This window comes from Nerophis ophidion, linkage group LG01 (genome assembly GCF_033978795.1).
Source record: "Nerophis ophidion isolate RoL-2023_Sa linkage group LG01, RoL_Noph_v1.0, whole genome shotgun sequence".
NCBI lineage: Eukaryota > Metazoa > Chordata > Actinopteri > Syngnathiformes > Syngnathidae > Nerophis > Nerophis ophidion.
The window spans coordinates 54,868,945-54,884,172 of record NC_084611.1 but is presented as its reverse complement, the minus strand read 5'-3'; the positions used below and the strand labels follow the sequence as shown (position 1 = coordinate 54,884,172).

General features: G+C 41.4%; 1 protein-coding gene across 2 annotated transcripts in view; it reads left to right on the top strand.

Annotated features, from left to right (window-relative positions):
* Positions 1 to 15,228, top strand: part of LOC133557281 (sodium/potassium/calcium exchanger 3-like) — a 98,391-nt gene that overhangs the window by 54,025 nt on the left and 29,138 nt on the right. Inside the window, exons 5-6 of one of the 2 annotated variants that reach the window (XM_061907638.1) lie at positions 7,047 to 7,131; positions 7,237 to 7,340. The exons of the other annotated variant lie outside the window; for it this stretch is intronic. Coding sequence (XP_061763622.1) covers positions 7,047 to 7,131; positions 7,237 to 7,340 — 189 coding nt within the window. The remainder of the gene's footprint in view (positions 1 to 7,046; positions 7,132 to 7,236; positions 7,341 to 15,228) is intronic. 2 annotated transcript variants of the gene reach the window in all.

The following is a 15,228-nucleotide window of genomic DNA, read 5'->3' as shown; positions in this document are numbered from 1 at the left end:
AACATATTCTAAGTAACAGACTAGAGTTATTGGGTTAGGGTTAGGATCAGGGTTAGGGTTATAATAAGGCCATGCCGAATAATTCATTAATAATGACTTAATAATGACTAGTTAAGAGCCTATATGTTACTAATTTGCAAGTTAATAAGCAACTAATTAATTGTGAATATGTTCCCCATGAAGTTTTTTTTACTGGTGCACAAAATGAACCGTGCATGAACATCACCTTCTTCAAACAAGAAAACCAAAAACCAATTACACACCTGCAAATCAGTCAGCTGTTGCCGTATAATACGCCGATAGAGAGAAGTTTGTATTTACACGATGAGTTGGGTGTGGTTTGACCTCCGCTGAACCCCTGAGGCCGACTTACCGAACCCCAAGGGTTCGATCGAACCCAGGTTAAGAACCACTGATATATACTGTATGTATATATGTGTGTGTATACATATATGTATATGTATGTATATAAATACATGTATACATATGTATATGTATATTAATGTATGTATATATGTATATGTATGTATGTATATATATATATATATATATATATATGTACACACACACACACATATATATATATATATATATATATATATATATATAGTCAAGGTCACTGTGGTTTATCCGTTATACAGTGCAATACCGGGGTACAGCGGAATATACTATTTCTTCCGGGAAAATCCCCTGAAGAGCAGGAAAACCTGCGAAACAGGGATGAAATAGCCTCTGTGTTTTTTTCTGACCTAACATGTATAGCAGTGGTTCTTAACCTTGTTGGCGGTACCGAATCCCACCAGTTTCATATCCGCATTCATCGAACCCTTCTGTAGTGAAAAATAAAATATATATTTTTTCAAATTCAAGACAAAGTAATATGTTTTTGGTAATACTTTAGTATGGGGAACATATTCTAAGTAACAAAGACTTAATTTTGAGTTTTTTGGACACCAGGGGAACATATTCTAAGTAATAAAGACTTAATTTAGAGTTATTTGGTTAGGGTCAGGGTTAGAGGGTTGGGTTATTATATGGCCATGCCGCGTACTTAATAATGACGAGTTAAGAGCCAATATGTTACTAATTTGCATGTTAATAAGCCATTAATTAATGGTGAATATGTTCCCCATACTAAAGTGTTACCATGTTTTTATTTTACTGGTGCACAAAAATAACCGTGCATGAACATCACCTTGTTCAAACAACAAAACCAACACAGTGCATAAACTCATAACAAATTACACAACTGCAAATCAGTCAGCTGATAGGGAAAAGTTTGTATTTACACGATGTGTCGGGTGTGTTTTGACCTCCGCCCAACCCCTGAGGGCGACTCACTGAACCCCTAGGGTTCGATCGAACTCAGGTTAAGAACCACTGATATATAGATATATATATGTTAGGTCAGGAAAAAACTATATATATACAGTGTTCACAGCGGAATATATATATATATATATATACACACAGGTGCTGGTTATATTATTAGAATATCATGAAAATGTTGATTTATTTCATTAATTCCATTTAGAAAGTCAAACTTGTAGAATGTATACATTCATTTCAAATAGACTGATACATTTCAAGTGTTTTTTCCAAAAAGGAGATGATTATAGCTGACAACCAATGAGAACCCTAAATTCAACATCTCAGAAAATTTGAATATGGTGAAAAGGTCAAATATTGAAGACACCTGGTGCCACACTCTAATTAGCTAACTAACTCAAAACACCTGGAAAAGCCTTTAAATGGTCTCTCGTTTTGATTCTGTATGACACACAATCATGGGGAAGACTGCTGACTTGACAACTGTCCAAAAGATGACCATTGATACTTTAAAGAAGGAGGGCAAGACACAAAAGGTCATTGCCAAAGAGGTTGGATGTTCCCAGAGCTCTGTGTCCAAGCACATTAATAGAGAGGCGAAGGGAAGACAAAGATGTGGTAGAAAAAAGTGTACAAGCAAGAGGGATAACCGCGCCCTGGAGAGGTTTGTCAAACAAAACCGATTCAAAAATGTGGGGGAGATCCACAATAAGTGGACTGCAGCTGGAGTCAGTGCTTCAAGAACCACCACGCACCGACGTATGCAAGATATGGGCTTCAGCTGTCGCATTCCTTGTGTAAAGCCACTCTTGAATAAAAGACAACGTCAAAAGTTTCTCACCTGGGCTCAAGACAAAAAGGACTGGACTGCTGCTGAGTGGTCCAAAGTTATGTTTTCAGTTGAAAGTAAATTTTGTATCTCCTTTGGAAATCAAGGTCCCAGAGTCTGGAGGAAGACAGGAGAGGCACAGAATCCACGTTGCCTGAAGTCCAGTGTCAAATTTCCACAATCGGTAATGGTCTGGGTGCCATGTCATCTGCTGGTGTCGGTCCACTGTGTTTCCTGAGGTCTAGGGTCAATGCAGCAGTCCACCAGGAAGTTTTATAACACTTTATGCTGCCTGCCGCGGACTAATTTTATGGAGGTGAAGATTTCATTTTCCAACACGACTTGGCACCTGCACACATTGCCAAATCTACCAGTACCTGGTTTAAGGACCATGGTATCCCTGTTCTTGATTGGCCTGCAAACTCACCTGACCTTAACCCCATAAAAAACCTATGGGGTATTGGGAAGCGGAAGATGCGATATGCCAGACCCAACAATGCTGAAGAGCTGAAGGCCACTATTAAAGCAACCTGGGTTCTCATAACACCTGAGGAGAGCAACAGACTGGTGGCCTCCATGCCACGCCGTATTGCTGCAGCAATTCAGGCAAAAGGAGCTGCAACTAAGTATTGATTGCCTTACATGCTGAAACTTTCCATGTTCATACTTTTCAGTTGGCCCACATTTCTAAAAAATATTTTTTGGTACTAGTCGTAACTAATATTCTAATTTTCTGAGATACTGTATTTGGGATTTTCAGTAATTGTCAGTACTAATCGTCAAAATTTAAAGCAATAAACATTTCAAATATATCACTGTGTGTAATGAATTTATCTAATATGTGAGTTTCACATACTGAATATAATTACTGAAATAAATCAACTTTTTCATGATATTCTAATAATATATATATTTATATATATATATATATATATATATATATACATATATATATATATATATATATATATATATATATATATATATATATATATATGTATATATATATATATTAGGGCTGTGAATCTTTGGGTGTCCCACGATTCGATTCAATATCGATTCTTGGGGTCATGATTCACTAATATATCGATTTTTTTTTATTCGATTCGATTCTCGATTCAAAAACGATATTTTTCCGATTCAAAACGATTCTGTATTCATTCAATACATAGGATTTCAGCAGGATCTACCCCAGTCTGCTGACATGCTAGCAGAGTAGTAGATGTTAAAAAAAAAGCTGTTATAATTGTAAAGGACAATGTTTTATCAACTGATTGCAATAAGGTAAATTTGTTTTAACTATTAAACGAACCAAAAATATGACTTATTTTATCTTTGTGAAAATATTGGACAAAGTGTGTTTTCAAGCTATTGAGATGCGATGCAAGTGTAAGCCACTTTGACATTTTTTAAAATTTTTATAAATGTCTAATGATAATGTCAATGAGGGATTTGTAATCACTGCTATGCTGAAATTATAACTAATATTGATACTGTTGTTGATATTATTCATTTTTGTTTCATTATTTTTGGTTTGTTCTGTGTCGTGTTTGTGTCTCCTCTCAATTGCTCTGTTTATTGCAATTCTGAGTGTTGCTGGGTCAGGTTTGGTTTTGGAATTGGATTGCATTGTTATGGTATTGCTGTGTAGTGGTTTGTTGGATTGATTAAAAAAAAATCGGTTTTTGCTTTTAGATGTTGATTCTGAATCGCACAACGTAAACGATTGGATTTGTATTCGAATCGATTTTTTCCCACAACCCTAATACGTATATATATATATATATATATATATATATATATATATATATATATATATATATATATATATATATATATATATATATATATATATATATACATACATAAAATTCTAACTAATAAAATATGTAGCCTGATATAAAATCAACAAATCAACAAATTGTCATGTTTATCACTGCAAAGACAATAGAAATACCTGATACAGGGCTTTGCAAGATTATATACAGTACTTAGAGTGCATGTATTCTGCACAGTTCAATAAAAAATATCACTGATACATAGTGTGGTAACGTTAGATTATGAAACAATGTTGTTTGATAGGTAATCCTACAAAAGTAAGCTACTTACAAGATATTACTTGCACAATATTACAGTCATGCACTTGTTGAGTCAGCATCATTTGAGGTTAAGTACAATTAAATCACACTTCTATTTATAGCCTGCCCGAAAACATCTGTACAGCAAGTTCAAGAAACCTAGTCTGTCTCTCTTGTGTGAGGAAAAACTCACCTTTTTAGTTTGCCAGCTGACAGAGAGAGATTGTCTGGGCAAGAGCTGCACAGCTGTGGACTTCGGAGCAACGCAGTTGCTCACTGGTGAACGGCAAATTAGTTGCGTCTTTTCCTAGACTTATGGGTGGCGCGGTTGTGTGAAGGATGAAGGAAGACGCCAATGATGATCGTTGAACAAAGGCTACTTTCTAGAACAAGCAGACATCACAACAGGTCCTGCAGTACCTGGGGAGATTTTAGCCGAATGATATCTCTCCTGTGTGTGCGCCAAAAACCGTTCCTTATAGTCCCCTGGTGCTTAACCACTTCAACTCCTTTATCCCAAAATTGGCTCTCACATGTCTGGTTCGTGACCATTGGTCTTTGGGCTGGTAACAAGTTCCACATGTGTCATAAAGTTAGAGTCCCCAAAACACAAGCCACATACTTCTGCCATTTGTGTCGGCCTGAGATAGGGCCAAGAAGTTTTATTTTCATCTGATACCCCTGAGATCCTGAATTACTCCATATGGCCCCTTTGGGATCTCTCTTCTCACATCTTAGAGAGAGATGGCGCCGGTTAGTCTGGCTCTAACCATAATGTCCACTTATTGTGTGAATGCTCCAAAGCATTCACACGTATGGTTGTCTACACCAAAATTCATACAACTTATTCTTCTTTTTCTCCAGATTTTGGCACACTCTACCTTCCACATTTTTCACCTGATTCAAACTGTTCAGTCTATTTGGGAATTGCGGGCTTTCCCTTGAAAAATTCCTAAAATTCCCAGATTTTGCAGAAGTCCAGAGTTTCCGGGACATTTTTCCCATTCAAAATGAATTGGCCATTTTTCAAACTTCCACCATGACCACATTTTTCAACCTATTCAAATAATTCCACCTTCAACACATTCCACCATTCTGGAAATTTTAACTATCATTTTTCCAAGTTCAAAAACATTTCAGGATTTTCCAGAATTCCTGCTTTTACAAAGCTCTACTTCAGCCCTTTTTTCTGGCGACTACTCCTTCCACATTTTTCAACGCATTTCAACCGTTCCATTGTCAAAACATTCTTTTTAATCAGGACAAAACACAAAGTTGTTTTTTTAACTCTAAAAATTCCCCTTTTTTCCGAAATTCTGTAATACCATTTCTCAATTCAACATGTTACTACTTCAACATTTCTCGACCAATTTTAAAAATGTCAACAACAACCATTTCAACTCATTAAAGTTTTTCTTTTTTACCATTTTCCCCAAAATTCCCACGTTTCCCGAAATCCCCCAATTTTGGAGAAAAATTTCATTGAATGAAGTGGGCATTTTTCATCTGATTCAAACTGTTCCAACTTCAATATATTCAGCATGTTTGGTAATTGTATGCTGTCCTTTAACAATTCTAAATTCTAAAAAAAATTCCAGTTCTTCTTCAGCATTGGAGCATTCACATGCAATTCCTCTAAGAATTGCCCCATTGAGTTCAGTATGTTTTACCACTTTGCAACTATTGGTGTTATGTTTGACTAAGGGGAGATGACGACACAGACACCAGGGGATATATAGCTATAAGTATTTTATTATATATATTGTAATATATATATAATAATCATCCATCCATCCATTTTCTACCGCTTATTCCCTTTGGGTTCGCGGGGGGTGCTGGTGCCTATCTCAGCTACAATTGGGCGGAAGGCGGGGTACACCCTGGATAAGTCGCCACCTCATCGCCGGGCCAACACAGATAGACAGACAACATTCACACTCACATTCACACACCAGGGCCAATTTAGTGTTGTCCATCAACCTATCCCCAGGTGCATGTCTTTGGAAGTGGGAAGCAGCCGGGAACCCACACAGTCACAAGGAGGACAGGCAAAGTCCACACAGAAAGATCCGAGCCTGGGATTGAACCCAGGACTACTCAGGACCTTCGTATTGTGAGGCAGACGCACTAACCCCTCTTTCACCTTGCTGCACATAACAACCAAACAATACTAAATATACTAACTAAGGAAATGAAGTGTGACAAAATCCAAGAGTGTGTATGGTGTAAGACGATGTGTGTAAATTAGCTGTTGAGTGTTACAATTAATGTTGAATGAGAGACGAGGAAGTCCAGGGGAGAGAGAAGTCTACAGGTCCGAGTCCAAAGCGGGTGAAGTCAAGGATCGAGGGAGGCAATCAGAGTCCAGAGGGAGATCCAGGAAAAAGTGAGACGCACAGCTCACTTTCCAGGTGACGGACGGTACTGCAGGAACAACACAAGAAAACACACACTGGGGCAAACACAGAGAGAGCAGGATTGCATCAAGCAGGACGTGGCCTACTGTACGTGACCAGAAGGTTATATTCCGCCCCGGGATGGCAGGCTGTGCCGGCTTATGAAGGCAGCTCGCTCATCACATGCAGATGCGCTGATTGCAGATTATCTGCAGGCGCGTGGAAGCACGCCCGCGGTGCGCTCGTCAGGACACAAAGACAGGGGCCTAAAAGTGGATGTGTGCTGACACACTGCTTTAAAAACATGTGCCATCACATTGCAACAGATACTACAGTACCTGAATATCTGTCAGGCTGCTTAGCTAATGTATGTCTCTACTTTAACAATAACAGTTGAAACCACATCTTTTGCAGCGTCTAAATCTTAGTGAAGATGTGGCAGGTGCAACTTTCATGGCCGCGGGCAGCTCAGCTCCCGAGCTCTTCACTTCCATCATAGGTATGGTGATCTGCTAACACGTCACGTCATGCATGCAGAGTTATTTTAAAATCTTCCAAAAGGTATGTCTGTGTGTACATGCTGGGTGACTGACTTTCCACATAGGCGTGTTCATCACCAAAGGTGACGTTGGTGTGGGGACCATTGTGGGCTCAGCAGTCTTTAACATACTCTGCATCATCGGTGTGTGTGGCTTCTTTGCAGGACAGGTATGAAAAATAATATTGCCCAAAGTAGACACTTTATATAGCCCCATTGTGGCTTATTTTGCAGTTGTACTAAATTTTAAAAAGACTGAGACAGAGTCTATGTTCACAATGCAGGTCAATTCAGATGTGTTTGCCCATATGTGACGTGTCTGATGTTTTCATGCTAGTGTGAACATTCCAATTCTGAGCTTATCAAATTTCTACCTGTTTTCGTATCTGGTCATACAAACACCGTTTCCATATGAGTTAGGAAATTGTGTTAGATGTAAAAATAAACGGAATACAATGATTTGCAAATCCTTTTCAACCCATATTCATTTGAATGGGCGAACAAAGACAAGATTTTTAATGTTCAAACTCGTAAACTTTATTTTTTTTTTGCAAATAAGAATTAACTTAGAATTTCATGGCTGCAACACGTGCCAAAATAGTTGGGAAAGGGCATGTTCACCACTGTGTTAGATCACCTTTTCTTTTAACAACACTCAATAAACATTTGGGAACTGAGGACACTAATTGTTTTGAGGCTTTGAAAGTGGAATTCTTTCCCATTCTAGTTTTATGTAGAGCTTCAGTCTTTCAACAGTCCGGGGTCTCCACTGTCGTATTTTACGCTTCATAATACGCCACACATTTTCGATGGGAGACACGTCTGGACTGCAAGCGGGCCAGGAAAGTACCCGCAGTCTTTTTTTACTAAGCCACGCTGTTGTAACATGTGCTGGATGCAGCTTGGCATTGTCTTGCTGAAATAAGCAGGGGCGTCCATGAAAAAGACGGCACATAAATGGCAGCATATGTTGTTCCAAAACCTGTATGTACCTTTCAGCATAAATGGTGCCTTTACAGATGTGTAAATTACCCATGCTTTGGGCACGAATGCACCCCCATACCCTCACAGATGCTGGCTTTTGAACTTTGCGTCGATAACAGTCTGGATGGTTCGCTTCCCCTTTGGTCCGGATGACACGATGTCGAATATTTCCAAAAACAATTTGAAATGTGGACTCGTCAGACCACAGAACACTTTTCCACTTTGCATCAGTCCATCGTAGATGATCTCGGGCCCAGAGAACCCGGCGACGTTTCTGGATGTTGTTGATAAATGGCTTTGGCTTTGCATAGTAGAGCTTTAACTTACACTTACAAACTGTATTTAGTGACAGTGGTTTGCTGAAGTGTTCCTGAGCCCATGTGGTGATATCCTTTAGAGATTGATGTCGGTTTTTGATACAGTGCCGTCTGAGGGATCAAAGGTCACAGTCATTCAATGTTGGTTTCCGGCCATGCCGCTTACGTGGAGTGATTTCTCCAGATTCTCTGAACCTTTTGATGATGTTATGACCATCCAATTCTAAAGTTAATGATTTTTTGCAAAAAAAAAAAAAAGTTTATCAGTTTGAACATCAAATATGTTGTCTTTGTAGCATATTCAACTGAATATGGGTTGAAAATGATTTGCAAATCATTGTATTCCGTTTATATTTACATCTAACACAATTTTCCGACTCATATGGAAACGGGGTTTGTATATCCGAAGTGTATTTGATGCGACTGCAGTTTGGACACCATCTGACCTACTGTATATGTCATTAAAAGGTGACAAACATCAGAAATCTTTGTCAACATAGACAGGTGTGGAAGGCATTAGCTGACAAAGGAGCAGGGAACAGTCAGTGGCGAAACTATGTTTTGAAACTCCAATTAATGTCAAACAACTCCTGACTCCTCTCCCTCTTTCGTATACCCTCAGATGGCCAACTCTGTGTCATGTAGCCTCGCCCTCATCTCTGGATCTAAGTAGAAAAGGCCGACTTCTGAGGGCGGGCTGTGTAGGGGGAAGCCAGTGATAATGTGATCGGCAGTCTGCTCAAGCTTGCCACACTCGCATGCTGTACTGTCTAAAAGGCCCCACTTCTTCATAAATTACTTCAAACGTCCAAATCCAGTGCACAGGTGGTTCAGCAGGTTTTTGTTGGCGTGGCAAGTCTTCTCCTTTTACCTTGCCTCCTGGGTCCTGAATGTATTGTTGGATGCAAGACGGCCCAACCGTCTCCCACGACTGCTTCCAGGATGGTGCCATTCAGGTATCTCTGGACAGGTCCTCAGGGATCAACTGTTGCATATTTTGTGCTGCCTTGCAGTAAGGATGGCATGATGGAGCCGGTGTTGTTGTGGCTTTGTGAAGAATGAAGCAGTCATACTTTCTGGCTTTCCTTGCCAGGGAGAAGGTAGATGCATCCCGTCGGAGACTGGCTGTAGCGATTCCTGCCAGGATTGGCAGGGAGGAAACATGGGTTGGTTTCACGCAACCAGGTATTACCCGTAGATCCCTGTTGATGACAGTATCACCTGTGTTTGCCCGTGGACTTCTGCTCTAGATGGGTGCGCAGTATTCAGCTACAATTAGGACCAAGACTTGCGTTGATATGCGTAAGGTCTGGCGGGAAGCTCCCGTAGTTGAACCAGCCATGTGGCGGATAAGTGAGACCCTTGCTGTTGGCTTGGGCTTCACTTCATCCAGGTTGAGTTGTAGGTGCGACTTCTGGAAGTAGTCAGCCAGAATGCTCATATCTCGATTGAGGCCACCTTCCATCGCCTTCCATGTTGGGCAGCGGAGCATAAAGGCTAAATTGTCAGCTTAGCCATAATTGTTGAAAGTTGTGTTAGTCATGAATATATAGATGTTAAACAGCATTGGTGAGAGAACAGAGCCTTGCGGGACACCATTCTTCAGCCTTCTGAGCCTGCTCGTTGGGCCATCGTAGGTTTGTAGGATGAGCCACGGTTACTTGGCGTCGCCATAATAAATAAATCAATCAATCAATGTTTATTTATATAGCCCTAAATCACAAGTGTCTCAAAGGGCTGCACAAACCACAACAACATCCTCGATACAGAGCCCACATAAGGGCAAGAAAAAACTCACACCCAGTGGGACGTCGATGACAGTGACAATGATGACTATGAGAACCCTTGGGCATATGTGGCCAACCCATACTTGCCAACCTTGAGACCTCCGATTTTCGGAGGTGGAAGGGTGGGTGTGGGGGGGGTGGTCGGGGGTGGGGCGGAGGCGTGGTCGGGGTGGGGGGGTGGGGGGGGGTTAAGAGGGGAGGAGTATAATTCACCAACACAAGTATTTCATATATATTTCATATATGTATAAATATATATATATATATGTATGAAATACTTGACTTTCAGTGAATTCTAGCTATATATATTTATTTTATTATATATATAAATAAAAGAAATAGTTGAATTTCCGACGGCACCTATCAAATAGTAATAAAAACACAGTTGTTCTACTAACTGTACTGTGCTTGCTGGTTAATAAAAAAAAAACAACACTTACTTTTCACTATTTGAGTAACCTTTGTTCTGCCATTTGTGTACTGGCGAGCAATCTCCGAATCCGGGAACATCCTTCACGGATTTGTTGTAGACATCCGCAAATGAGAACAAACAAATGCTTCCAGCTATCAGCATAGCCATCTTTGCCTCAGCATAAGTTACACCATCGGGTCTCCATTTTGCGAGGTGGCCCATAATACTTGGTTGTGAACAATGCTGCGCTGCGGACGCTTTGTGCTTCGCTGACGTTCATGACTGAGTATATCCGTTCGGCCACCGCGTTCAATGTAGAAGTCTGTTCTACAAAATTTACAGGCAACATACCCCTTCCCCTTCGAACTCTCCTGGATAAACTGAAATCCTTGTTTCCATTCGTTTTGGAACTTGCAAGCGTATTTCTTAATTTTGCTCGTCGACGGTGTAATATATTTGGTTGGAGTCAATAACCAGGCGACTTGATGAAGTTACGTCTCTTTACTGTGGGCTTCAGAACAGACTCCCTAATGCATATGTTCCTTGACTGCACTTAAATGTAGAATATATGTAGAATATATTTATATTATTCATATAATATATATTATATATAATATATATGTATTATATTATTTATTATTATCATTGTTTATTGTGAGCGAACTGTGGTGCTGAATTTCCCCCAGGGATCAATAAAGTACATTCTATTCTATCTATGTACAGTAGATGGCAGTATTGTCCTGTTTAAGAGGGTCACAACATTGCTGAGTCAGGTCCGCATGGAGCTGGAGGGGGCGTGGCCTCCAGCTCCGCCTGAATTTCAGGAGATTTTCGGGAGAAAATTTGTCCCGGGAGGTTTTCGGGAGAGGCACTGAATTTCGGGAGTCTCCCGGAAAATACGGGAGGGTTGGCAAGTATGGGGCAACCCAATACCCCCCCGCCACCCCCAGGGGACCGAAAGTAATGGATGTCGGGCGGGTCTAACATGATATTGTGAAGGTCCAATCCATAGTGGATCCAACATAACGGTGAGAGTCCAGTCCAAAGTGGATCCATTTTAGTAGCGAGAGTCCTGTCCATAGTGGAGCCAGCAGGAAACCATCCCAAGCGGAGGCGGATCAGCAGCACAGAGATGTCCCAACAGATACACAGGCGAGTGGTCCATCCTGGGTCCCGACTCTGGACCAGTGGTCCATCCTGGGTCCCGACTCTGGACAGCCAGTACTTCATCCATGGCCACCAGACCTGTGTCCCCCCCACTCCCCCCTCCACAAGGGAGAGGGGGGCAGAGGACAAAAAGAAAAGAAACGGCAGATCAACTGGTCTAAAAAGGGGGTCTATTTAAAGGCTAGAGTATACAAATGAGTTTTAAGATGAGACCTAAATGCTTCTACTGAGGTAGCATCTCGAACTGTTACCGGGAGGGCATTCCAGAGTACTGGAACCCGAATGGAAAACGTTCTATAGCCCGCAGACTTTTTTTTGGGCTCTGGGAATCACTAATAAGCCAGAGTCCTTTGAACGTAGATTTCTTGCCGGGACATATGGTACAATACAATCGGCAAGATAGGCTGGAGCGCGACCGTGTAGTATTTTATACGTAAGTAATATAACCTTAAAGTCACATCTTAAGTGCACAGGAAGCCAGTGCAGGTGAGCCAGTATAGGCGTAATATGATCAAACTTTCTTGTTCTTGTCAAAAGTTTAGCAGCCGCATTTTGTACCAACTGTAATATTTTAATGCTAGACATAATAATACGTAAATGATACGAAAATAATACGTAACAGTAATTGAGACGAGACGTAACAAATGCATGGATAATTATCTCAGCATCGCTAGCGGACAAAATGGAGCAAAATTTAGCGATATTACGGAGATGAAAGAAGGCCGTTTTAGTAACGCTCTTAATGTGTGACTCAAAGAATAGAGTTGGGTCGAAGATAAAACCCAGATTCTTTATCGAGTCGCCTTGTTTAATTGATTGGTTGGTGGTCAAATGTTAAAGTTGTATTATTACATAGAGGTCGGTGTCTAGCAGGACGGATAATCAGCATTTCCATTTTCTTGGCGTTGAGTTGCAAAAAGTTAGCGGACATCCATTGTTTGATTTCATTAAGACATGCCTCCAGCTGACTACAGTCCGGCATGTTGGTCAGCTTTAGGGGCATGTAGAGTTGGGTGTCATCAGCATAACAGTGAAAGCTAACACCGTATTTGCGTATGATGTCACCTAGCGGCAGAATGTAGATGCTAAAGAGTGCAGGGCCAAGGACCGAACCTTGGGAAACTCCACACGTTACCTTAGCATAGTCCGAGGTCACATTGTTATGGGAGACGCACTGCATCCTGTCAGTAAGATAAGAGTTAAACCAAGACAGGGCTAAGTCTGACATACCAATTTGTGTTTTGATATGCTCTAATAAAATATTATGATCTCACCATGTGCCAATCTGGGATTGTTCTCCACAATTTCAGATTTAGTCTTCTGTGCCACACGGTATCACAAGTGGCTGTCAGGTCCAGAAAAACTACTCCAGCTTTGTTGTCATCCTGGAAGCTGTCCTCGATGTCCTTGGTGAGTAGCTTTACTTGGTCCACTGTGCCTGCTTGTTCCGGTGGAAGTTGTGGGTCCACCACCGGCTCAATGTGGCAATGGATTGGGCTCACCAGGATCTTATATGAGACACAAAGCAGGGAGATGGGCCCATAGGACTTTGGGTCTTCAGCGCATTTGTTGGACTTTGACAAAGCTATGATGGAAGCACTGCACCCAATATTTTGGAGCTTAGACCCCCGTAAACATAATGAAAAGAATAAGTATAGCCAGTGAGATTTTCTTTCACCATGGTGTATGATAAACTCTGGGTGGATTTTGTCTCTACCTGGTGACTTTCCCGGTTCTAGTTTCTTAATTGCTGCTCTTCGTTCGGCTGCTGCAAAGTCTCCTGAAACGTTAGCATCAGTGCTGGCTGCTCAGGTGTGGGATGATACCTCACAATATCAGTCGTGATAAGTTTTTGTCAGTGTTAGAGAAATGGCCGTCATTCAGGTTCTGGGAAGCAAAGGCATCTGCAGTTACTGGACACCTGCGGGGGTTTGATTTTCTCCCTGAGAGCAGGTTGATGGTCTGCCACGCTTTCCGACTAGAGTGGGTGAAATCAATGGATTCCAGTACTTCTATCCAGCTTCTACATTAGTGTTGTTGCATTCATTTCTTCCTTGGATATCTACTGCTGATGTTAGCGCAGCAGGCAGCTGCACTCTTCATTCAAGCCCAGGATTTTGTTCTTATTAAAGCCACTTGAGATCTTGTGCTATGCTTCCCTTAGAAGGACTCCGCAGTCGGGTGTGTATGGAGCTCCCACATCCTCCACTTCCGGGTCTAAGAGACATAAACGACTGCCAGTTTGCCTTCCTGAATTACCATCTCCTGATCGGTTTGCCAGCTAACGACTGCACCAGTTATGGTATTTTGATGATAAACGGCTGGTGGTGTGAACAAAGTAACCTGTCCAAGAACAGTCTCTCTGGTTTCAGGTCGTTACTGGGGCATAAGGCGAAGGCCAGGTCTGGGTTGGAGTTCCAGCGTGTAGAAGAGAAGCTTGGGGATTCTTTTGGCTCAAAGAGAAGCAGTGCCTCAGTAATAGAAGCCCACTCACATAGTGCTTTGCCATCCTGTGATGTATGTTTGCAACCCCAGTCTGTGGGTTGGAATTTAAGTCGCCTGCATAGATGGCAGGGGCAGTCATAGATGGACGTGATGATGTAGTCAGCACTTTTGGTGGGGACTTGCATACATTCACAACAGAGGTTTCTTGGATTTTTGTAACCAGCCATTCAATATTGCAGCCAAGTACAAAATGGCAAGTGTCCGTCCGGTTCAATCCCTCCCAGACAAAAATTGTCATTCGGTGTTTCTTGTTGTGGATGGATTCAGCAAGAAGAAACCCAGTGTGTTCTTGTAGAAGGACCACTGCAACTTTGTTGGAGTCAGCAAGATTTCTGATGACTTCGAGTTTGGTGACGGTAAGGACCTTGAGGTTGAGTTGGAGCACCGACAAGCCTAGGTTTTTGACGGTGGGGGTGTCAGACTGGGTTGGAAGAGGAAGTTCTCTGGCTTGATCTTGGTTTGTACCTTGGTCTGCCGGCTCAATGGTTCTCTGGCGACATTAGTGTCGTGAGTTGGTCTTGTACAATTTCTCACTACTCACATGAGAAGCCGCATGAATGCTGTGGTCTTCTCTCCCCTGACTTCTGACTCACACGCTTCTTAGAACAGACATCACAGAAAGGGTTGCACAAATATTGAAAAGCCGAAATTAAAAATCGCCTGTGTAAAATAATTCCGTTAAGACAATGTTAACCTGAATTGCACAAAATCTTTGAAATTGCCACACATGCGTCAGGACTGAGACCTTCAGGAATCTGGGCCATATTTACTTCCAGAAACAAACTGCAGGGCGAATGACATCATGTTTTGTGTGCACGTGGGTACAATTCATGGACCCATTCTGTTTACATTACACAGGTTTTTTTTATGATGTGAACAACCACAT